The sequence below is a fragment of the Scyliorhinus torazame genome, chromosome 1 (assembly GCF_047496885.1).
Source record: "Scyliorhinus torazame isolate Kashiwa2021f chromosome 1, sScyTor2.1, whole genome shotgun sequence".
NCBI classification, from domain to species: Eukaryota; Metazoa; Chordata; class Chondrichthyes; order Carcharhiniformes; family Scyliorhinidae; genus Scyliorhinus; species Scyliorhinus torazame.
In genome coordinates, this window is record NC_092707.1 from 410299733 (window position 1) to 410325263 (window position 25531).

General features: G+C 49.9%; 1 protein-coding gene across 1 annotated transcript in view; it reads left to right on the plus strand.

Annotated features, from left to right (window-relative positions):
* Nucleotides 1–25531, plus strand: part of LOC140423219 (uncharacterized) — a 107481-nt gene that overhangs the window by 10706 nt on the left and 71244 nt on the right. Inside the window, exon 3 of the mRNA XM_072507763.1 lies at nucleotides 8376–8651. Within this exon, the coding sequence (XP_072363864.1) occupies nucleotides 8376–8651 (276 nt within the window). The remainder of the gene's footprint in view (nucleotides 1–8375; nucleotides 8652–25531) is intronic.

Sequence of the window (25531 nt, forward strand, 5' to 3'; positions counted from 1 at the left end):
CTTGGTATTATTCCATTAGCCAATATCAAAGCCACGGTACTAGCGGTGGTGTCCTTACACGGGAATGCTTCCAGCCACCGGGTGGATTGATCTACGATCACCAAACGGTATGTTCTACCCTGTACCTGAGGCTAAGGTCCAGTAAAATTTAAAATCTAGTTGCAACTTTTCCCATGGTCCCTTGGGCCGGGGCTGACTTCCCATTTTTATCCTGCAGGGACGGCCTGCTTCCACCAGGGTGCACTGTGTTCATCGCTGGCAGAATTTGGTCACATCCCTGGCCATTCCCTTCCACCACCAACATTCCTTTAATAGTTTGATCATATTGTCTCTCCCTCTGTGCGCCTGTCCATGGTATATGTCTAACAGGGATTGTTGCACGGCCTCAGGGGCTATTACCTTTCCCTCTCTCCTCCATATTCCATCATGGTCTATCCGTCCCCGGTTATTTCGCCACCCTTTTCCTCCTCTGGTGCTTGTTCTCGCACCTGCCTTCCATCAATATCGGCATTGTCTGTGGCCTTCACGGCTGCTATTCCTGGAGTCTGCATTTCCACCCGTTCCTGCTCTAACAGGTCTTCCGCTGCCTGGTCGGCCCAACTATTACCTTACTGTGCGTAATTCTCAATTCTCCGATGGGCTTTGACCTTAATCACGGCTGCTTCTAAGGGCTGTCGGGCGGCCAGGATCAAGGCCTTGATTAAATACTCATGCAGTATGTGTCCTCCACTGGAGGTCACAATCCCTCGCCTACTCCAAGCTGTCACATAATGATGAACTACACCAAAAGTGTACATAATGTCAGTGTACACATTGATTCGCTTTCCTTTGCCCCTTCCAGGGCCTTCGTTAAAGCTATTAATTCAGCAGTTTGTGCTGAGTGGTTCCCGAGGATCTGTTCTGCCGCAATCAACTCACCTTCACTCTCCACTCCAGCCCATGACGCACGGGGCTCTCCACCTATATACTTTGTCATGTGAGAGTACCTTTAAGAAATGGGTATTTATAAATGGGTGTGTATATAAATATCTGTAGTGAGAGTACCTTTAAGAAATGTGTGTTTACTACTGCAGTGATGTCAGAGAGTGGGTGGAGCTGGGCTGTCTGTCAGCTTTTTACTTTCATTTTAGGCTGTTGCTGCAGGGTGTGATTTAGTTTCGTTTTCGGTGTTGGAGCTGAAGCCAGAGCAGGTGTACTGTTGATCTCTCTGCCATCAAAAGACTATCTCTTGATCATTTGGTGAATTCAGAATTATAAATGTTCTCAGTCGTGAATGTAAACCTGATGTGCTTCTGTTAAAAGGTGTTTCTTTTGTCTTCTGGATTTTGTTTGGGAAGATATTAAGGATTACTTAATGTTGTATTATTTGGGGGTTGTATTTGAATTGATGGTTGCTAAGGTGTTCACTGCATGTTTCAAAAAGGTTAACTTGAATTCATAGAATAAACATTGTTTTGCTTTAAAAAATACTTTTCCATTTCTGCTGTGCCACTCCTGCAGAGTGAGCCGTGTGCTCCCCATACCACAATCTATTAAAAGTTGTGGGTCAGGTGAACTCCATGATACACTTTGGGGTTCTCTAAACCCTGGCCCATAACAACTTCCTTGCTCCATCCACATATAATCCGCTCACTCCCTCTCCCGCTAGTGGCTCTTCTGTCAAGCCTCCACAAGTGTCCTCCTCTACTCCCACAAGGCTTTCATGCTTCATTCCTTGTATCGTTAAGCCTATTGCAGGATATTCCCTCATATCTTTACAGATTTCCACATGTTTGTCCCCACGTAAGAGATTAGCTTCCCACTTTGAGCGTCTACGATCTGAGACACCCTTCAGTCTTCCAGTCTCTAAGAGTTGAACACGAGTATGAGGGCACAAAAACAGATTCTTTCCCACTGTTACCAGACTCCTAAACAACCCTCTTATGGACTGGCCTGATTAACACTACACCCGTGTATGCTTCACCCGATGCCGGCGTTATCTAGTTACATTGTGTTGCCCTGTTATGTATTTTATTTTATCCCTTTTCTTTTCATTTACTTAATGATGTTGAGCTGCTCGCAGAAAAATATTTTTCGCTGTACCTCGGTACACGTGACAATAAACAATCCAATCCAATCCAATCCGATATGGGGGATTATTTTACCCATCAGTGTGATGGGTTCTGATGCATTTATTGCCCATGAAGCGCAGGCCGAGGCCCGCACACATCGGTGCATGCCTGCGGTTACCGCATCCATTTGGGCAGAGTAATGTCCCACTGGTCCTAACCTATCCCCATGCCTCTGGGCTACTACAGCGGCCTGCATTCCACTATCCTCCTGGCAGAAGATGTGGAATGGCTTACTGAGGTCCAGGAACCCCAGGGCGGGCGTCTTCACCATCGCTTATCTTAGATTGGAAAAAGCCTACACCTCCTCCTCCCCCCACTCTATCTTGTCTTTGTTAGCCCTTCCCCCCTTTGCTAAATCCTGTAGGGGTTTCGCAATGGCTGCGTATCCCTCCACAAAGTTCCTGCAACAGTTAAATAATCCCAGCACTTGTCTGACCCCTTTCACTGTGCGGGGTCTCTGCATGCAGAGCGTGGCTTTCTTCCTGTCTTCCGGGATTTCTTTCTTTCCCTGAGCTATAATATGTCCGAAGTATATCACCTGACTCTGTCCGAGCTGTGCCTTATTTGGATTCAGTTGAAGTCCAGTGTCCGGTACCGCCTCCGCCACCTGGTGGAGGACACAGGCAGTGCGATACTGAACTGTCTGAGGCTGTTCAAATATCATCTCCATATTGTAAAACGGTGGTCCCGACACAGTGTAGGGGGTTGATTATCTGGGCCATGTTCTTGTGAAATATCACTGGGCTATTGTGGTACCCATGTGGTAAGTAGGTCCAGGAGTACTGCCCGTTCCCCATGTAAAGTTGATTCCCCATGTATCAACTTCCCAAATATTGAGTGGAAACTCTTTAGATCAAATAGTTTGGATGGGGTGGTGTTTGTGCAGTGTGTCCAGGAAGCTTTTCTAACACAATATGCAGTGTGTCCAGGAAGCTTTTCTAACACAATAGCTCTCCTAATTCCTTTCTTCAGTTCCCTTCTGGCTATCTTGTATCCTCCAGCACCCTGTCAGAACCTTGTTTCCTCAGCCTTACATAAGTATCCTCGACCAATTCTTCCCTGCCTGACAGGGACATACATATCAAGGACACATAGTTTCTGTTCCTTGAACAAGTTCCACATTTCACTTGTGTCCTTCCCTGACAGCCAATGTTCCCAACTTATGCACTTCAGTTCTTGCCTGACAACATCGTATGTACCCTTCCCTCAATTGTAAAGTTTGCCCTGTTGCACGCACCTATTCTTCTCCATTACTAAAGTGAAAGTCACAGAATTGTGGTCACTAACTCCAAAATTCTCCCTCACTAAAAAATCTATCACTTGCCCTGGTTCATTACCAAGTACCAAATCCAATATGGCCTCCCCTCAAGTAATGGAAAGGGTACTGAGGGATAGGATTTCTGAGCATCTGGAAAGACACTGCTTGATTAGGGATAGTCAGCACGGATTTGTGAGGGGTAGGTCTTGCCTCACAAGTCTTATTGAATTCTTTGAGGAGGTGACCAAGCACATGGATCAAGGTAAAGCAGTGGATGCAGTGTACATGGATTTTAGTAAGGCATTTAATAAGGTTCCCCATGGTAGGCTTCTGCAGAAAGTAAGGAGGCAGAGGATAGTGGGGAAGTTGGCCAGTTGGATAATGAACTGGCTAACCGATAGAAGTCAGAGAGTGGTGGTGGATTCAGCCTGGAGCCCAGTTACCAGTGGCATACCATAGGGATCAGTTCTGGGTCCTCTGCTGTTTGTGATTTTCATTAATGACTTGGATGAGGGAGTTGAAGGGTGGGTCAGTAAATTTGCAGACGATACGAAGATTGGTGGAGTTGTGGACAGTGAGGGCTGTTGTCGGCTGCAAAGGGACACAGATAGGATGCAGAGCTGGGCTGAGAAGTGGCAGATGGAGTTTAATCCTGAAAAGTGTGAGGTTGTCCATTTTGGAAGGACAAATATGAATGCGGAATACAGGGTTAACAGTAGGGTTCTTGGCAATGTGGAGGAGCAGAGAGATCTTGGGGTCTATGTTCATAGATCTTTGAAAGTTGCCACTCAAGTAGATAGAGCTGTGGCAGAAGGCCTATGGTGTGCACGCGTTCATTAGCAGAGTGATTGAATTTAAGAGCTGTGAGGTGATGATGCAGCTGTACAAAACTTTGGTAAGACCACATTTGGAGTACTGTGTGCAGTTCTAGTTGCCTCATTTTAGGAAGGATGTGGAAGCTTTGGAAAAGGTGCAAAGGAGATTTACCAGGATGTTGCCTGGAATGGAGAGTAGGTCTTACGAGGAAAGGTTGAGGGTGCTAGGCCTTTTCTCATTAGAACGGAGAAGAATGAGGGGCGACTTGATAGAGGTTTATAAGATGATCATGGGAATAGATAGAGTAGAGAGTCAGAGACTTTTTCCTCAGGTGGAACAAACCATGACAAGAGGACATAAATTTAAGGTGAATGGTGGAAAATATAGGGTGGATGTCAGATGTAGGTTCTTTACCCAGAGAATAGTGGGGGCATGGAATGCACTGCCTGTGGAAGTAGTTGAGTCGGAAACATTAGGGATTTTCAAGAAGCTATTGGATAGGTACATGGATTACGGTAGAATGATGGGGTGTAGATTGATTTCTTCTTAACCTAGGAAAAAAGTTCGGCACAACATCGTGGGCCGAAGGGCCTGTTCTGTGCTGTATTTTCTATGTTCTATGTTCACTGTTAAATGCAAACTTGTACTGATGCTCTTCAGCTACGGGGATAGAATACAGGAGTTGGGACGTCTTATTGAAGTTGTACAAGACATTAGTGAGGCCACACATGGAATACTGTGTTCAGTTCTGATCACCCTATTATAGGAAGGATATTGTTAAACTAGAAAAAGTGCAGAAGAGATTTACGAGGATACTACCAGGACTTGATGGTCTGAGTTATAAGGAGAGGCTGGATAGGCTGGGACTTTTTTCCCTGGAGCGTAGGAGGATTAGGGGTGCTCTTATAGAAGTCTATAAAATAATGAGGAGCATCGATAAGGTAGATAGTCAACATCTTTTTCCAAAGGTAGAGGAGTCTCAAACTAGAGGGCATAGGTTTAGGGTGAGAGGGGAGAGATACAAAAGAGACCAGAGGGGAAATTTCTTCACACGGAGGGTGGTGAGGATCTGGAACGAGCTGCCAGAGGCAGTGGCAGAGGCGGATATAATTTTTTCCTTTAAAAAACAGTTGGATGGTTTCTGAGCCCTCCTCAGATAATGGAATTATGGTCACTGGTCCCAAAGTGATCCCTCACTATCACTTCCGTCATCTGCCCTTCCTTATTCCCCAAGAGGAGGTCATGTTTTGCCCCCTCTCTGATTGGGCCATCCACATATTGAAAGAGGAATTCTTCCTGAATACACTCGACAAATTTCTCTCCATCCAAACCCCTCATGCTATGGCTGCCCCAGTTAATGTTGGGAAAGTTAAAGTCCCCAACTATTCCCACCCTGTTATTCCGGCAGCTATCTGTAATCTCTTTACATATTGCCCCCTCAATATCCTGCTGATTATTTGGGGGCCTATAGTACAGTCCTATCAAAGTGATCTCACCCTTCTTATTTTTCAGTTCTACCCATATAGACTCAGTGGGCGAACCCTCGGATATATCCTCTCTCTGTACTGCCGTGATACTGACCCTAATCAAAAACACAATTCCCCCTCCTCTCTTTTCTCCTGTTCTATCTTTCCTACAGCATCTGTACCCCAGAACATTGAGCTGCCAGTCCTGCCCCTCCTTTAGCCATGTTTCAGTAACAGCTATAATATCCCAGTCCCATGTACCTATCCATGCCCTGAGTCCATCTGCCTTGCCCGTTAGGCCTCTTGCATTGAAATAAATGGAGTTCAATCTGTTTATCTGCCTTCCACTTTTCTCCTGACTGACTTTTGTTTCAATCCTCGCTTTATTACCCTCTGACCTCCTGCATCGGTTCCCATCCCCCTGCCACATTAGTTTAAACCCTTCCCAACAGCACGAGCAAAAAACCCCCCCAGGACTTCGGTTCCAGTCTGCCCAGGTATAGACCGTCCAATTTATAATTGTCCCACCTCCCCCAGAACCCCCCCAGGACCGGTTCCAATGTCCCAAAAATCTGAATCCCTCCCTCCTGCACTATCTCTCAAGCCACACATTCACCCTGCCTATCCTGTCATTCCTACTCTGACTAGCACATGGCACTGGTAGCAATCCCGAGATTACAACCTTTGAGGTCCTACTTTTTAGTTTATTTCTTAACTCCCTAAATTCAGCATGTAGGACCTTATCCCATTTTCTACCTATATCATTGGTGCCTATATGCACCACGACAACTGGCTGTTCACCCTCCTCCTTTGGAATGTCCTGCAGCCGCTCTGAGACATCCAGGAAACTTTCACCTGGGAGGCAACATACCTTCCTGGAGTCTCGTTTGCGTCTGCAGAAACTACCCCCTTACCATTGAGTCCCCTGTCACTATAGCCCTGCCATTCTTCTTCCTGCGGCCCTGCGCAGCAGAGCCAGCCACGGTGCCATGACCCTGGCTACTTCTGCCTTCCCCTGGTGAGCCATCTCCCCCAACAGTATCCAAATCGGTACACCTGTTTTGGAGGGAGAGGACCGCAGGAGACCCCTGCACTGCCTTCCTGCTCTTTCTCTGTCAGATGGTCACCGATTTCCTATCTCCCTCAGTACTCTTAGCTACGGTCTGACCAACTCGCTAAACGTGCTATCCACGACGTCCTCAGCATCGCGGATGTTCCAAAGTGAGTCCATCCGCAGCTCCAGAGCTGTCAAGGGGTCTAACAGGAGCTGAAGCTGGACATACTTCCTGCACGTGAAGGAGCCAAGGTCAGTGGACGTGACCCTGAGCTCCCACATCGCACACGAGGAGCATGACACGGGTCTGAGATCTCCTGCCATGTCTTAAATCTTAGGTTCATTTATACAACGACAATTCCAAAAATCAAAAGAAATAATAATAGACAAATGAAAAGAAAAGAAAAACTACTGACCAATCACCACTACTTGCCAGATAGATTCAAATTTAGCAAGTCCCCTCTTGGCCAATCTAATCACAGCCCTTCTGTGACCTCACTCTTCAGTTTCTCCCAGTCTGAACCTCAGATTCACCGTCGACCCGCTGACCTTCCCAAGATGCCGTTGCTCCAACCACTCGTCTCCGCTCCGCTCCTGAAAAGCCAGAAGAAAGAAAACAAAATGAAAGGGGAAAAGCGCCTCCTCCCACTCTGCACTGAATTACCGCCCTGCTCCAAATGACCAAGTTCCAATCCTCACTCGGGCTCTCTCACTCACTCAGGCTGTCTCAACTTCACCGTGCACTAAGCTTACTGAGTGTGCGCTTTATACCTCTCTTTATATAGAACCCAGCTAAACTGAGATGACTCACACAGGTTAAGCTTCAAACAGAAGAATCCGATTTACACCGTGGCCTCTAAATCAGGCTTCAGGTGATTGACAGATAACTGCCACTCAGCAATTAGGGTGGGGACAGCTTCAGCCAATCAGACACAAACTTTTAACTGAGAAACAGGACAATTAAATTGAACTCTTACTCCGAGCTATTCAGTTTTAAGGGGTCTCATCTCAGGACACCCCCTTCACTCTCTTCATCGCTGAACTGTTCTACCCCAGGCAACATCCTGGTGAACCTCCTCTGCACCCCCTCCAGTGCAATCACATCCTTCCTATAATGTGGTGACCAGAACTGCACACAGTGTTCCAGCTGTGGCCTCACCAAAGTTCGAGAAAACTCCAACATGACCTCCCTGCTTTTGTAATCTATGTCACGATTGATAAAGGCAAGTGTCCCGTATTCCTTTTTCACCCCCTGATTAACCTGTCCTTCTGCATGCAGAGATCTATGGACAAACACGCCAAGGTCTCTTTGTTCCTCAGGTCTTCCCAGTGCGGTGTCATTCATTGAATATTTCCTTGTCAAATTACTCATTCCAAAGTGTAACTCCTCACACTTTCCAGGGTTAAATTCCATCTGCCACTTTTCTCCCCATTTGACCATCCCGTCTACATCTTCCTGTACCCCAAGACCCTCAGCCTCACTGTTAACCCCCCGGGCAATCTTTGTGTCATCCGCAAACTTACTGATCCGACCCCCCACATAGTCATCTCAGTCATTTATATAAATGACGAATAATAGGAGACCCAGCACAGATCCCTGTGGTACCCCACTGGACACTGACTTCCAGTCACTAACGCAGCCGTCTGTCATCACCCTCTGTCTCCCACAGCTCAGCCAGATTTCAATCCACTGCATCAAGTTCCCCTGAAATTTGCTGAAACGCATGAAAACGACATCAACGTCACCCTCTGTCACTCTTCCTCTTTAACATCATTACCTCCTGCGAAAAAGGATATTAAACAAGCTTCTGTCGTCTGGGACACTTTGTGTTTCAATGTATTTACTGGACCTGCAATAAACGGTGTGGATAAAGAGGATTGTTATTCTGTTGAGATGATCAGTAAAACTCTTTTTGCTGTGACTCTGTCACTCTGTGTTTCTGGGGGTAAGTACAAGTTTTAGTTTGGTTTGGAGAAGTTTAACTTGTTCTAAAAGAACTCTCCCTGGTTTGTGCTGCGGTGTCTCTGCACCTGTAACTTGTGTGAATTCTAGAGTTAGAACATTCAAACTGGACATGAGAGTTTCAGCAGAATTTATCACCACATTGAGAATGTTCAGTGCACCTGACACAGAGTTACACAGACTGGGAACACGGGTCAGAAAACTCGGTTTTCCCATTCCTCTCTGTTACTCATTTAATGTGACAATGGGTTTGAGTGACAGTCTGGACATTAAGTGGGTGTATTTGGGGTGGATTTGAATGGCTACCGACAGATTTTTTAAAAGCTGTGTTTTTAACGTTGTGATTCAGAGCTGAGTTCTACCAATTGAGACAAGCAGACACACAAAACAATTTTCTTTCATCAATAACATTTAATTTGTCAAAATATAACTCTTCCATTACTCGACAAGCAATGAATCAGTTTGAAGTTCTGGCTCTGTTGTGACACCAAACCCTGTAGCTATTCAATTTCAGTAACTTTCCCCAGAGATTAATGTGTTAAATGACAGTTCAGGTGCTGTGTGAGGGTTTTAATTGACGGACAAATAATGGTCAGGAGATCGAGAGCGTGTCCTGTTCATTTTAAAATTGTTGTTTGGAGTGTTTAATATTGGACTGAATCACCCAATCGGTCAGCTCAATGTCGCTGTCTCAATGCAGCAACACATCTGAATGATGACACAATGCTTTTCTCTCTCTCATTTCCCAGAATGGCAGCTTTAATTGAGAGCTCCACTTCCTGAAAAGGCAGCTAAAACCACCGCTTTCTGACTGAGGGATACAAGTGCCCCAAACTGAGCCAGGCTGACACATGAGCTTCACTGCTGCTGTAGAATGTCGGCCTGTGCTCTCACCGTGGGCGGGATTCTCTGCAGCCGGACGGCAAAATCATGTTTGGCGATTGGGCGGAGAATGGGCTCCGACGCTGAAATCGGGGCCGGCGCCGGTTTGACACCGGTCAGCCAAGCTCCGCCCCCTCCGGACTGCGGTCATCGTGACGCGCGCCACGTGCAGTCGCACTGCCATTGGCGCCTCATCGGCCGGCCCACTCACGGTGCTCCCCGCCTGATGGGAAGATTCCCGATGCCGCGGGACACGTGTGGTCCCACAAATAGTGAACCTGGCATGCTGGCTGCGGACTGTGTTCAGCACCGCCAAACCCGGCCGGGACACGTGTCGCTGGATGGGGGGCTTCTGCGTGGCCTGGGGCGACTGGTGGTGGATGGCCAGGCGGTGGCCAGGGGGTGGACTTTGGGGTCGCGGATGGCCGGTAGGGTCCGCACACCGGCGGCGCCATGTTGTACGGCGCGACCACTGAAGGTTGTCTGCCGTGTGCATGTTTGGCCCAGGAAGCGGCCATTCTCCATTCGTTTTCGGCATTGGAGGCGGCGCCGGCGCTCGCCCCTCACCGGTACCGGAATCGGCGAGGGGTTTGCTCCGATTCTTTTGACGTGAACCTCCGGCGGATTCTCTGTTTGAGCCGGCGTTTAGCCGCAGGACAATCCAGCCCCATCTCTGTTTCACAGACAGAATACAGTCAGGAACATCCTCATCATCTCCCAAGCTGCCGATCAAAGGGACAGGCTCTCTGCCGGGAATGGGATTGGTTAATCTTCCAGAGTTCAGTCCTGCCTTCTCAGAACAAGAAGTGCAAACCGGGCCAGAAAGGGGAAGCACCATTTTCTGCATCAAAGTGGAGCCTCACTGTCCTTGTGATATTGTGATGATCCAAGGGTGATTGCAGAGTGTGGACCCTCCACAGTGTCCTGTAGAGATGGGGGTGGGAAAAATATATCTTCATTCACTGACAGAGGGACACACAATAAACACAGGCTGAGTCCTCAATAACAGGAGCCAAACTCAAATCAACAGCTTTTAATTTCTATAATGTTTACAGTTTTAAAAATATCAAGTTATTTCCCAAAACTGTCAAATATTGGGAGCCTTTTCTGCCTGATTTAACAAGGTCCATTTTGTATGAGAAAAGCACATGAGGGATTTGACATAGAACATACAGTGCAGAAGGAGGCCATTCAGCCCATCGAGTCTGCACCGACCCACTTAAGCCCTCGCTTCCACCCTATCCCCAGAACCCAATAACCCCTCCTAACCTTTTTGGTCACTAAGGGCAATTTATCATGGCCAGTCAACCTAACCTGCACATCTTTGGACTGTGGGAGGAAACCGGAGCACCCGGAGGAAACCCACGCAGACACGGGGAGAACGTGCTCAGACAGTGACCCACCGGGGAATCGAACCTGGGACCCTGGAGCTGTGATGCCACAGTGCTATCCACTTGTGCTACCGTGCTGCCCTGTGTCAGTGATGGGGCAGATATATGGTCAGAGGATCACCTGCGAGACAAAGGTGATGAATCTGAAACAAGAACAGAGAATTCCGGAAATATTCAGCAGGTCTGGCAGCATCAATTAGGAGAGAAAGCCCCGGAAACATTGAGTCCTTTTAGCATTATTCCCATTTATCTGTTAGACACGTTCCGAATGAAAGGCAAGGGAATATCGAATGAATGGTGTCTGATAAACTTGAATCTGTTCCTCAGAGAAATAATGGACAGGCTGAATGAGGATTGGAATTGCTTTGTGTGTTGTCATGACCAGCAGGTGGAGTTCCCCAAAAGTTATTGATCGGGGTGAGACCCCTCGATTCATCACCATCCGGCTGTGATACCCGCTAATTGTCACAAACCCGGGTGAGGGGGGATGGCTAGTTCCATGTCTTTATCCAACCCACCCTCTGCTGGGAACAACAAAGGTTTAATCTAACAAGGTTCCCTTCCCGTCAGCACCTTTTCCAGACCCAATAGATCTGTTTAAAAGGAGCCAATTCAACCAGCTTTTCTTGAGTTCAGACAGAGTAAGCTAATTAACCAGAAAAGAATCTCAGTTGAAATGGTGGAACACATGTATCTTCATTCATATCGATTAGAAACAGTTCAAAATAAAAAGTTATAGGGAAGTCATTGAGTTATGAGGTGTAGGTTTTGCAGGGTTTGTGGTCAGCTTCCAGCTTCTGTTGCTCAGCGTCGCACACAGACCGACCGACAATCAGACCGAGAGAGAGAAAATGACAGAATGGCCAACACACAGGCTTTTATCACTCAGATGTGTACTTCAAGGGGCTGCTGTGTACTTGTCTGTCTCGGCTATTGTCAGCAGGGACCTTGAGAAGAGAGAGTCATTATGTCCCTTTGCCTTCCAGAGAAAGTAATCAGTCTGAGAAAGTTTTTTACAAGAACCTTGAGTTGTGTCGGAGCCCAGGAAGACATCCCATTGTTCTGTCGAGACCTCGTGCAGCCATTCTGATCGTGGATAATGGGCTGTTCATCAGCCTCTTCCATGTCTCGTGTCCATTAAAAAAAATATACAACTCAAGTCCTCTTAAAGTCCAATATTTCCATGTATAACCCCAAGTTTTTCTCTCTATCATTGTAACAGTGTGATAATACAATCTTTCACCTTTTTTTGCAATGGTTGACTACTTTTTTTGCTAGGTTTTTTTGCCTCAAAATAATGGAAATTTCTTGCAACTGTGTAATAATTCTTTAAATGATCGTCATTGCCAATCTACTGTCAGACCTTTTGATGTATTTTTCTAGTCCAGCACTGCCAATTCCCCCCTCATACCTCCATAGTTTATTTGTTTAGATTGAAGACCTGAGCTTCAGATCGAACTACATCACTTTCAAACTTAATATAAAATTATGGTCACTCTTCCCGAATGGTTAATTTACAGCAACATTATTAATTAGTCTGTTCACATTGCATAGAATCATAGAATTTACAGTGCAGAAGGACACCATTCAGCCCATCGAGTCTGCACCGCCCCTTTGAAAGAGCACCCAACCTAAGTCGACACACCCACCCTATCCCCGTAACCCAGTAACCCCGCCCAACCTATTTATTGGACACTAAGGGCAATATAGCATGGCCAATCCACCTAACCTGCACATCTTTGGACTGTGAAAGGAAACCAGAGCACCCGGAGGAAACCCACTCAGACACGGGGAGGACGTGCAGACTCCGCACAGACAGTGCTAACCACTGTGCTATCGTGCTGCCCATAATGCAAGATCTAAAAAAAACTGTACCCTAGATGGTCCCTCAAAATAATGTATAGAAGACGTTCTTGCAATACATTCCAGGAATAATCTTCCACAGCGACTCCAATGTGAATGAGGGTTTCTCAGTCTACATGTAGATTGAATTCACCCATGATTACTTTATTAACCTTGTCACAGGCACATCTAATTTCCTGACTTATATCATGCACAATGCAGAGAGTGGGGTAAAGGGGTCTTTTTCAGGATGGCAGCCGGTGACTAGTGGTGTACCTCAGGGGTCTGTGCTGGGACCACAACTTTTCACAATATACATTAATGATCTGGAAGAAGGAACTGAAGGCACTGTTGCTAAGTTTGCAGATGATACAAAGATCAGTAGAGGGCCAGGTAGTATTGAGGAAGCAGGCGGGCTGCAGAAGGACTTGGTCAGGCTAGGAGAGTCGGCAAAGAAGTGGCAGATGGAAGACAATGTGGAAAATTGTGAGGTTATGCACTTTGGAAGGAGAAATGGAGGCATAGACTATTTTCTAAATGGGGAAATGCTTTGGAAATCAGAAGCACAAAGGGACTTGGGAGTCCTTGTTCACAATTCTCTTAAGGTTAACATGCAGGTTCAGTCGACAGTTAGGAAGGCAAATGCAATGAGGCAATATAAGGCTCTGGTCAGACCCCATTTGGAGTATTGTGAGCAGTTTTGGGCCCCGTATCTAAGGAAGGATGTGCTGGCCTTGGAAAGGGTCCAGAGGAGGGTCACAAGAATGATCCTTGAAATGAAGAGCTTGTCATATGAGGAACGGTTGAGGACTCTGGGTCTGTACTCGTTGGAGTTGAGAAGGATGAGGGGGGATCTTATTGAAACTTACAGGACACTACGTGGCCTGGATGGAGTGGACATGGAGAGGATGTTTCCACTTGTTGGAAAAACTAGAAGCAGAGGACAAAATCTCAAACGAAAGGGACGATCTTTTAGAATAGAGATGAGGAGGAATTTCTTCAGCCAGACTGTGGTGAATTTGTGGAACTCTTTGCCGCAGAAGGCTGTGGAGGCCAAATCACTGAGTGTCTTTAAGACAGAGATAGATAGGTTTTTGATCAAGAAGGTGATCAGGGGGTATGGGGAGAAGGCAGGAGAATGGGGATGAGAAAAATATCAGCCATGATTGAATGGCGGAGCCGTCTCGATGGGCCGAGTGGCCTAATTCTGCTCCTCTGTCTTATGGTCTTATGATGCCCGACATCACCATGACTGTTTTGTGGGCTACAAACAACTCTGACCAATGTGTCCTGCCCCTTGCTGTTTCTTAAACCAGTCCTGATTTCACATCTTGGGCGAAATTCTCCGTTAACGGCGTAAAGTCCGCCGATCGGCACAAAAAACGGCGCAAATCTGACTTGCGTCACGCCGGAAAAATCGTTGCGAAGTCTCCAGCCCGAAATAGGCAAGCAGCGACGTGACGGGATCCGCACTTGCTCACGTGGTTCACGCCGTGCAGCGTCATACACGCCGCACGGCTTGACGGCTCATAGCGACGCGCTGCTCCCCCCCACCCGACCGGAACACATGACCGGAACACCCGACTGGATAGCTGGCCGCCGCTCAGCCCCGAGGTTCGAGTCACGCGATGTGGAGGCGCTCCTGGACGCAGTGGAGCAGAGGAGGGAGGCCCTGTATCCCAGGCACGGCTGCAGAGTTGCCCCACGCCACAGCCGGCGTCTGTGGAGGGAGGTGGCAGAGGCCGTCACCGCTGTGGCCCTGAGACCACGGACAGGCACCCAGTGCCACAAGAAGGTGAACGACCTCGTCAGAGCAGGCAGGGTGAGCCTCCCCCCGCCCGATATCCATATCCCCCCTCCCCCATATCCCCCCTCCCCCATATCCCCCCTCCCCCATATCCCCCCTCCCCCATATCCCCCCTCCCCCATATCCCCTCTCCCCCATATCCCCCCTCCCCATATCCCCGATATCCCCCTCCCCGATATCCCCCATATCCCCCCATATCCCCCTCCCCATATCCCCCATATCCCCCCTCCCCCTCCCCCATATCCCCCATATCCCCACTCCCCCATATCCCCCATATCCCCCCTCCCCCATATCCCCCATATCCCCCCTCCCCCATATCCCCCTCCCCCATATCCCCCCTCCCCCATATCCCCCTCCCCATATCCCCCCTCCCCCATATCCCCCGTCCCCATATCCCCATATCCCCCTCCCCCATACCCCCCAAATCCCCCTCCCCATATCCCCCATATGCCCTCTCCGCAATACCCCCCTCCCCCATATCCCCTCCCCATATCCCCCTCCCCCATATCCCCCCTCCCCCATAATCCCCCATATCCCCCCTCCCCCATATCCCCCTCCCCCATATCCCCCCTCCCCATATCCCCCCTCCCCATATCCCCCTCCCCATATCCCCCCTCCCCCATATTCCCCCCTCCCCCATATCCCCCCTCCCCATATCCCCCCTCCCCTATATCCCCCCTCCCCATAGCCCCCATATCCCCCCTCCCCCATATCCCCCCCCTTATCCCCCTCCCCCATATTCCCCATATCCCCTCTCCCCCATATCCCCCATATCCCACTCCCCCATATCCCCCCTCCCCCATATCCCCCCTCCCCCATATCTCCCCTCCCCATATCCACCCTCCCCAATATCCCCCCTCCCCCATATCCCGCCTCCCCATATCTCCCCTCCCCCATATCCCCCATAACCCCCCCTCCCCCATATCCACCCTCCCCATATCCCCCATATCCCCAAGTGAATCCAGCCCTAACCTTAACCTCTGCAATACACGCGCAACCGATGGCGTGCATTCATATACCTGCCTAACACTGCTGCCTTTTACCCCTGCCACCAGCCCCACCCCACCCCCGCCACAGAAGAAGCGCGCACAGAACAATAGGGAGCATGTGAGGACTGGAGGAGGGCCCGCTGATGAGAGGCCACTGACCGAACACGAGGAAAGGGCCCTGGAACTGGCTGGCGGACCTGAGGACCGGGAGGTTGCTGATGCAGAGGTCGGGGGCGTAATAGCAAGTGAGCCACCGACAGCCCGTCCCCATATCCCCCCTCCCCTATATCCCCCTCCCCCATACCACCTGATCACTGCCCGCGTGTCTAACCATGCATGCTTCATTGTGTATCGCAGGAGCAAACGTCGAGGCACCCATCCCCGCAGATGCAGACCGCCCGCAGGATGCCCCTCGGAGGCCACGGGAGACGGAGAGACCCGGACCCTCCGGCATGCGACGCCCGCAGGATGCCCCTCGCACACCACGGGAGACGGAGAGACCCGGACCCTCCGGCATGCGACGCCCGCAGGATGCCCCTCGCACACCACGGGAGAAGGCGAGACCAAGACCCTCCGGCATGCGACGCCCGCAGGATGCCCCTCGCACACAACGGGGACGGATAGACCCAGACCCTCCGGCATGCGACGCCCGCAGGATGCCCCTCGCACACCACGGGAGACGGATAGACCCGGACCCTCCGGCATGCGACGCCCGCAGGATGCCCCTCGCACACCACGGGAGACGGATAGACCCGGACCCTCCGGCATGCGACGCCCGCAGGATGCCCCTCGCACACCACGGGAGACGGAGAGACCCAGACCCTCGGGCATGCGACGCCCGCAGGATGTCCCTTGGAGACCACGGGAGACGGAGAGACCTGGAGCAACAGGGAAACGACGCCCCTGTCACGTGCGGGTGCGACGACGCAGGCGTGTGCCACCCAGCGATGAGAGGGGCAGCCACAGGCCCCCGTCACAGCCGAGCCAGGACACCACTACCCAGGACACCACTACCCAGGACACCACTACCCAGGGCACCCCTACCCGGGACACCCCTACCCGGAACAGCACTACCCAGGAAGACAAAATACCGGACAGTGACACAGAGTGGATGGGTGGAGACGAACCCCCTCCCCAAAGTGCCATGGACTCAGAGTGGGACGAAGAGCACGACACAACGCCACTGCTGTCACCAACACCCTCCACCATCGCAGAAACACTCACCTCGGTTGGGCACTTTAGTGATGAGGCGTCTGGTACACTCACTGGTGCGCACAACACAGCCGTTCCGGTACAGCAGGTGGAGGTAGGAGCAGCAGAGGGGCCGGGCGGTCGGAGGGCAGCCCAGTCCAAGCGAACATCTGCCGCCCAGATGGATCCCGGGTTCCTGGAGTTACCACACCCACACATAGATCCGATGCAACCACCGACCCGGAGACGAGCGAAGAGGGTGACGGGCGGCTTGCGGCGGCTGCAGTCGCAGGTGGAGGAGTCCACCCGCGTCCAGGAGCTGGGAGTCGTGCCGGTCATGCGTGCCACCCAGGCCGACACCGCACGGGTGGCGTCCGCGGTGGAGGCAATGGGTGCGACGGTGTCAGACATGGGGAACGGTTTGCGAGGCCTGGGGCTTTCCGTGCAGGCGGCGTCTGTGGCCCAGGACATGGCTGCCCTCTCACAGGAGGCCATGAGACAGTGCCAGCGCCAGATGGCAGAGGCGCTCAACGCCATGGCCCAGTCTCTGCAGGCCATGGCCCAGTCTCTGCAGGCCATGGCCCAGTCTCAGCAGGCCATAGCCCAGTCTCAGCAGTCCATGGCCCAGTCTCAGCAGGCCATCGCTGAGGGCATCGGCGTCAGTGGCCATGTGCGAGCTGGCGTTGCACAGTCACAGACAAGGTTTGCCAACCCCCTGGGCTCCATGGCTGCAAACCTGCAGACCCCTGTCGATACCAGCATGGGCCTCCAGGACTGGCAGCGCCAGATGTCGGGGGGGCGTCGGATGGCCAGTCCGTTCGCATCCCCCACCTGTTGATCTCCAAATTTCTTTCTCTGTCAGTCTGGCCTCAATAAAAGTTGAGACGGATTCGCACGTAAACAGAAGTTATTTATTTAGCTTGCAAGCTTGAATCATCTTACAGAAATGTAACAGGACATCCAGCCTCTTACACTCCAGAAAACGACTGAACTAACAGACAAAGGGATCTCTGCAAAATCAGTTCAAATGGTATCAAGTTTCACATACTCGATGGACATAAATCAGCCTATGTCCCTCCTGACCTGTTCGATCTATTCTGATTGGCTCACTTCCAATCCCTTTCTCTGGCCCCTATCAATGAAGCATCACCCTCATAGACACACCTCTTCCTGCTTTTTCCATGCGGTCTCAAATTCCTTTGTCCCTAACTGCAAGAATCAAAGTGGCTTATTTCTACATTACATTAACTAGTAACTCTAAAGTAACTATTTTATATCACATTCGTCATTCCCTCCTTTTATCATTCCATGATAACCGAACTATCCAATCTATAGCTACGGTTCCTCATCTAAAAAGATCCGTCGCTGCATTTCCAATTCCTGTCTTAGCCCCCCTTCATCTGCCTCACCCTCATGGATTTTAACAGTTAAATTTTTTTTCTCGGTGATTGGGGCGGTGATCTGATCTAGTGCACCCCGCATTCTACCCATCACACATTTAAGGATGGCCAGGCCCACAAAGATGCAGCCGATAGCTACCACTAGATACATGGCCATATTTATCAACCAGTCCTTCCATCCTCCAGATCCCCAGTTACCCCAAGAGTCAGGATCCTGCATCCCGTCCAAGTGATCCCGTATGCGATCCATAAATTTAGTAATGTTAGCGGTCAAGTCCTGAACACCCACGATCCACTTGCCCTGTACTATGGCGCATACCCCACCCTCACGGGCCAGAAGATAGTCAAGAGCATACCGGTTCTGCATTGCAAACAACCGTAGCTGAGACAACTCCTTGGTTATTGCCCCGAGGGCTCCCAAGGTTTCATTTCCCAAGATGGTAAGGCCGCAAACAAAATAATTCCGATCACTAACAGCCAAGGAACCCCCCACACCTCCCAGTGTCAATACGCTCAGAATGCCCCACCCGGCTGAGTGGCCCCGGTTGGGTGCAAGAACATGAGGTTTTTTCCAGTTCTCGCAAAATTCAGCAGAGACTGCCCAGCGTGCTAACTGATTATGCAGGTTCCACGCCGAAGGGCAGGGGACTGTGGTAGGGACTAGAGTCCCTATAGCAATTCGGCGGGGAAATGGGGTGACAAAACGTTGGTCGCCGTACCATTAAATAAAAAGTAGTATCCTTGTTCCGTGTGGAGACTAGCATCACAATCAGCATATCGGTTGCGTAAGGACCTCCCAGTAGCCCAGTTTATCCAATTTTGAAATGCCCATTCGGGCCGCCCAGCAATGCAGAAAGCCCTATTCCCAACAGTGATATGAGAGACATTCGCCCAGCCACAAAGGAGCTGGAGGCCAGCGTTCAATGGAACGCAAGTGATGTTGTAACAAACGCATTGGCCAGACGCCTGGGTGATATGGCACCTCCTGTCCGTACAGGTGGGGAACAGACATGTTATATTTGTGTCCACCTCTACCAGCAAACAGCCGTACCCTTCACTGCTGAAGCAATTCTCGTACGACCGGGAATCCCTATTGGGAGTGAAGTGGCTAGGTATGTACGCCCTCCACCGTCGCAGCCTATCATACTGTGAATGGGGATTACCCCGAGGAAGGGGAAGGCAAATAGCCGGTGGTGCTGAATCCGGATCGTAAGGAAGAGTGACTTGCTCGGGCAATGGCTCGGAACGCTGACAATGAACCACCGTTTGGGGAGTGCCCCAAAGCGGTGAAACAGAAAATAACCTAGACACCGCTGCGGGGTTTGGGTAGCAGACAACCTGTCCCTGGCCATACAGACGGTGGTAAATCTGGTAGAAGAGATTCATACTACCCGGGTTTTCCTCAGTTTGGCCTTTAATTAACTTAAGTGCATCTCCCGGTAACCTACGTTCTAGCTGTACTTCCCTTCTCATACGCCCCGTCCTCTCTCTAGTCCCTTTCTCTTTCTCATGGTCTCTTCCTACACTCTTCTGACAGCCTGATGTTACCTTTATTGTACCACTTTTAACACATCCAAAATCAAATTTACATGTATTCCAAAAACAAGGCAATGTCCATATAATGTTCCCTTCCCATCGCCGGGACCCGTGCAACTGCTTCATGACTCCCGCATTCTCCTTAACTTTGATGACCTTCATGAGTCGATACCATGTCCTCGTATATGGGGGCAGTGAAGAACATCACCTTTGCATAGGTGATGTATCCTTGTAGATTGGTTGGGGCTACACAGATACATAATATTCCCCTTTTCCATGTCCATCGCCAATAACACGCCAAGCGAAGTGAGGCCAAATATCAGACAGACGATGCGTAGCCACTCCATCATGCTCCACACCTGTAAAATAGCACTGGAGAAGGGAGGCAGGTTAGTATCCGACCTTTTACAGTAGTGGAGATGGACTCAATTTTTTTAGTTATGAGGGTCTGATTGTGTCTCTCAACCACCCCGGCTGCCTGCGGTCTGTAAGCACAGTGTAACTGCTGGCGTATGCCCAACTGGGAGCAAAACTCCTTGTTAATTTGTCCAATAAAATGAGGCCCATTATCAGAACTTAACTGAGCTGGTATACCGTACCGGGGAATGATTTCCCTCATCAAGACTTTAACCACAGTAGCAGCTTTACTATAGATAGTCGGATACGCCTCGACCCATCTGCTGAACACATCCACAATGACCAAAACATATTTGTAACATTGACACCTTTCCAACTCAATGTAATCCATTTGGAGCGTCTCAAAGGGACCACTGGGCAACGGGGTTTGCCCCATCCCACAAGGGATACCTTTTCCGGTGTTATATTGCTGACAAATCAAACACCGATTACTGATACTTTGGGCCAACCCCTGCATTTTAGGGTGGCACCAAGTGTCCAGCAACAAATCACTAGTCCCTCGAGCCCCACAATGAGTTGCAAAGTGTACACATTCGATGACCCATAAAGCCAGTACATCAGACATACAAGTCTGATGTGCAGGCGTGGTCCATAAAGAGGAAACAGAATCATATGTACAACCTAACCGTTTCCACATTTGTTTATCACTCTCAGGAGCGTCCTCCTGTAACCTTATGACGTCTGGCATTGGCTTGTCAGAAGCAGACACATTCATAGTAGATCGTTTAGTCTGACTTAACATTTTAGGCACCATCACTTGCTGAATTTGTGCGGCTGTGCGCGCTGCACAATCTGCTCGTTCATTACCAACGTCAACTGGGGTTGTACCATTCGTGTGGGCAGCGCATTTAATAACGGAAATCTGCGCTGGCAGAAGGAGGGCCTGCAGTAGGTCATTAACTAAACCCCGGTGGGATATTTGACCACACATAATCATGTCAGGTTGTTCTGACGAAATGTCACTCAAATCGCCCCTTATTGTGGTAGTTTCCTGAATCAAGGCTAAACAGTCGTGGCCAGGTGCGTCTTCATGGACAGGGGGACCTCTAAGAAAACAGGCTGGATTGATAGTGGTACAGTATTTAAATGTCAGACGTGGATTGTTCAAAAGGTATATCTCATACCTATTCTGACGAGCTGCGGTAAGATGCTGACCATTCGCCCCATATCCCTGGCATGGTACTGGTCATGGACCTGACGTGTAATATGAGGGCTTACCGAAGCTGACTGTGGCCATAAATGTGGTGATATTGTAACAAAATCGGCTGTACCTTCTTTTCCCGTGACTGTGGCTGTAACCTTGACTGGCCATTCGGTCTCAAGTAATGGCCGGTATTTGTCCTCCAACTCCCTGTTTCGTCCAGTTCTGTCATAGGCCAGGGTAACGTGATGCAGTGATAGTGGCTGTTCAATGTCTAACGTCCACCACTGGGGGGTGATAGAAATATAGCACTGTTGTCTCATCCTCCTCTTCGCTGATCCACCCACCCAAAGTCACTATATTGGAGCTCCTGCTGGTAAACTACCATTTCTGCCGCTTGTTGGGATCGCAGATCATCCTTTTTCATTACATACTCAGTCTTAACCTTTGTAACTGAGCCTCCTTCTTGGCCTACACCCTCCTTCCAGTAAAATCTGACTGCCCTTGCCATCTGGGAAGGGTCGTTCTCTGTCCAATTCATGTTATTACATTTCACAGCAGTAACCACAGAAGGTGGTAGGCAATGCATTAACATAGCACAGTATTGAGGGGAATTCTGACCAGTTTGATACAGCAAATCGCCTGACTGCCCCCGGTAGATTTCATTAAAACGCCCCAGACATTCCTATGGCTCGTCAATCTTCCTAGGTTTTAGGTCTAAGATAACAGAAAGATTTATGGGCCTTTGAAATGTGCTATTCAACGCATTCAAGATCTGTGTCCTTCTTTTCTCTATTTGCTCTCTTTTTTTTAAAACTTAAACATGTTTGAAAATTCAAATTGAATTACTGCAACTTGCAAGCTTAGCTCTGATCTCAACTCAGAACTAAATTTACAATTTGCTTAACACAAACTTGTATAACATTTACAACTTAATTATTTCTTTATCTTAACAATTTTTCTTTTAACAAGTTTTTTTTCTGTTACATACACATAAGTATTAGCAAAATCAACTATCATAAGTATTAGCAAAATCAATTATCATCTCCAGATTGACACTTTTTAAAATGGTGTCCATGATCTTCTTTAAGTTTCTATTAATCTCCAGATAAAATGAGATAAACCTTATTTCAAGTAAGTAAAATTTAAGATTCTGGCAATTTCAATCAATTGCTTTCGAAAATAATAACTTTTATCAAAGAGGTGGAGAAACCCACTGGTTTCCTTTAATTAATTCAAAACGTAACTTTGCTGGTGTTCACTGACTCAAAGGAAAGGTATCCGATTACACTGCAGACTGGTGCTGTTATCTCAAGGCCTGAGTGAGAAGCACTGTCTGTTTTCAACTCCGCCTGCTGCTGTTAACCCTTTGAGAGACTTCTGCTTCAACCTCACAATCTCAACTAGACCTCGGAACTTTACAGTCCAAGGAGACAATTTTAGCTTAATCAACTATATATTTAAAACACTCACACATAGAGTTGAACCATCTTCAGATTTAAAAACAGTTATACTGGACTGAACCTTCATTAATTAAGTCACATCAGCCTCTGAACCCTAATAATAGACTGAACCTTTATTATTTAAGTCACATCAGCCTCTGAACCCTAATAATAGACTGAACCTTTATTATTTAAGTCACATCAGCCTCTGAACCCCGATAATAGACTGAACCTTCATTATTTAAAGTCCCATCAGCCCAAAACCCTAACCCAAGCCGAAACAACAATATGAAATCCCATCAATTAAAGTGCTAATCCCCAGACTGACCTGTGATTTCGTCGAGGCGGTCTTTCTGTGCCAACCGCGAGTGACCAGACTAATCAGACGATAAGAAGAGGGGAACAATCAATGCTGGTCGTTTTCCATTTCTACATTGAGGGCCCTTTGTTCCCGTCCTCCTGTTCATAATCAGTCTAATTCTGATTTCGCAGTTGGATCAGGATCGCCCAGAGAAATCCCGGTTTTCGGCACCAAATGTTGATCTCCAAATTTCTTTCTCTGTCAGTCTGGCCTCAATAAAAGTTGAGACGGATTCGCACGTAAACAGAAGTTATTTATTTAGCTTGCAAGCTTGAATCATCTTACAGAAATGTAACATTGGCTCACTTCCAATCCCTTTCTCTGGCCCCTATCAATGAAGCATCACCCTCATAGACACACCTCTTCCTGCTTTTTCCATGCGGTCTCAAATTCCTTTGTCCCTAACTGCAAGAATCAAAGTGGCTTATTTCTACATTACATTAACTAGTAACTCTAAAGTAACTATTTTATATCACATTCGTCACACCCATGTAGAGGCCTGGGGGCATCGGGCACCCCGAGGGAGGAGGAGGTGGTATGGTCCGTCCCGGGTCCCCCTGTAGGGGAGGTCCCGGAACACTGCGACACCTCGGACTCCCCCCCTTCCGTCCCAGGTGCATCGGGTGGGCAACGGGCAGGACAGGCTGGCAGCTCGCCATCCCAGTCGCCCGGGCCGCAGCCTGGCCCATCTAGGCCAGGACGCCCCAGGAAACGGCCGCCAAAGGGATCCCGTGTCAGAGGGCAGGAATCACAGGAGTCCACCTCCAGTTCTGCTCTACCATCTGGGGAACCACGTAGACATAGTCAAAGGGCCCGTAAGGCCAAACAATTAGACACTGAGTAAGTTGGCACGGGTGCAGGGCACAGATGAGTTTTAGGGGCTAGGGCACGTGCATGAACTCCTTTGGTTATTAAAGTCAATGTTACACCTACAGAAGCTGCCTTTGTGCTCTGTCCAAAGCGTGCGGGGGTGTCATGTACGTTGAGCGCAAGTGTGTGTGTGATGGGTGGTCTTACCTCAGCCCCAGGTGAGTCTGCCCCCTTCCCCCTGGGCCGCCATCAACATCCCCCCGGGCAGAGGACGGGACCGTGCGCTGCAGTGTCACAGCCGCATGCAGGGATGATCCGGGTGGATGGTGGTACTGTGGCCATGGGTCAGACATAGTCCAACGATGTGGAGCCCGGAGCTCATCACAGGGCGGGTTGTCATCATCCTCCATGGCCTGCAATAGACACGCGACCACCCGCAACTGTGTGAGCCCGGCCATTGTGCCGCAGGTGGATCGGCAATGGGGGGGGGGTGGTGTGCATGCGGGTGGGGTGGGTGTGGTTGGGGAGGGGGGTGAGGGTGCTGGGTGGGTGGATGGGTGGGGGGGTGGGTGGTCGGCTGTTGCCATGGTGTGCAGTCTGTGGCCATACTACCCGATTCCCACGCCCATCTAGTCAGTGAAGCGGGCAGCTATCAGTCTGTCCCATGCCCGCTGGGCCAGCCGGTAACGGTGGACAGCCACCCGCCTGTGTCTACCCCGTCTGCCCTGACCATTGCCCCCATCCCCCTCATCTGGGGAGGACTGCACCTCTTCCTGCTGCTCCTCCACTCCACCCTCCTCTGCCTGCGGCACATCACCCCTCTGCTGGGCTATGTTGTGCAGGACGCAGCACACCACAATGATGCGGCCGACCCTATCTGACCGATACTGGAGGGCGCCCCCAGAGAGGTCCAGGCACCTGAAACGCATCTTCAGCACGCCAAAGCACCTCTCTATCACTCCCCTTGTCGCTACATGGGAATCATTGTATCGGTTCTCCGCCTCATTGCGTGGCCTCCGTATAGGCGTCATCAGCCACGATCGCAATGGGTAGCCCCTGTCGCCCAGCAACCAGCCCCTCAGCCGGGGATGGCGTCCCTCGGACATGCCGGGGATGGATGACCACGACAACACGTATGAGTCGTGTACACTTCCTGGGTGACGGGCGCAGATGTGCAGGATCATCATGCGGTGGTCGCAGACCACCTGTATGTTCATCGAATGGGTCCCCTTCCTATTGGTGAACACGGCCCTGTTATCTGCAGGTGGCCGCACAGCGACGTGCATCCCATCAATCGCGCCCTGGACCATGGGGAACCCGGCCACGGCAGAGAAGCCCACGGCACGGGCATCTTGGCTGGCCCGGTCCACAGGGAAGCGGATGTAGCGGTGCGCCATGGCATATAGGGCATCTGTCACTGCCCGGATGCACCGATGCACCGATGTCTGCGATATGCCGGACAGGTCCCCACTCGGTGCCTGGAATGACCCCGTTGCATAAAGGTTCAGGGCCACCGTAACCTTGACGGACACGGGGAGAGGGTGTCCCCCGCCAGTGCCACGCGGTGACAGGTGTGCCAGCAGGTGGCTGATGTGTGCCACGGATTCCTGCCTCATCCGGAGTCTCCTCCTGCATTCCCGGTCCGTGAGGTCCT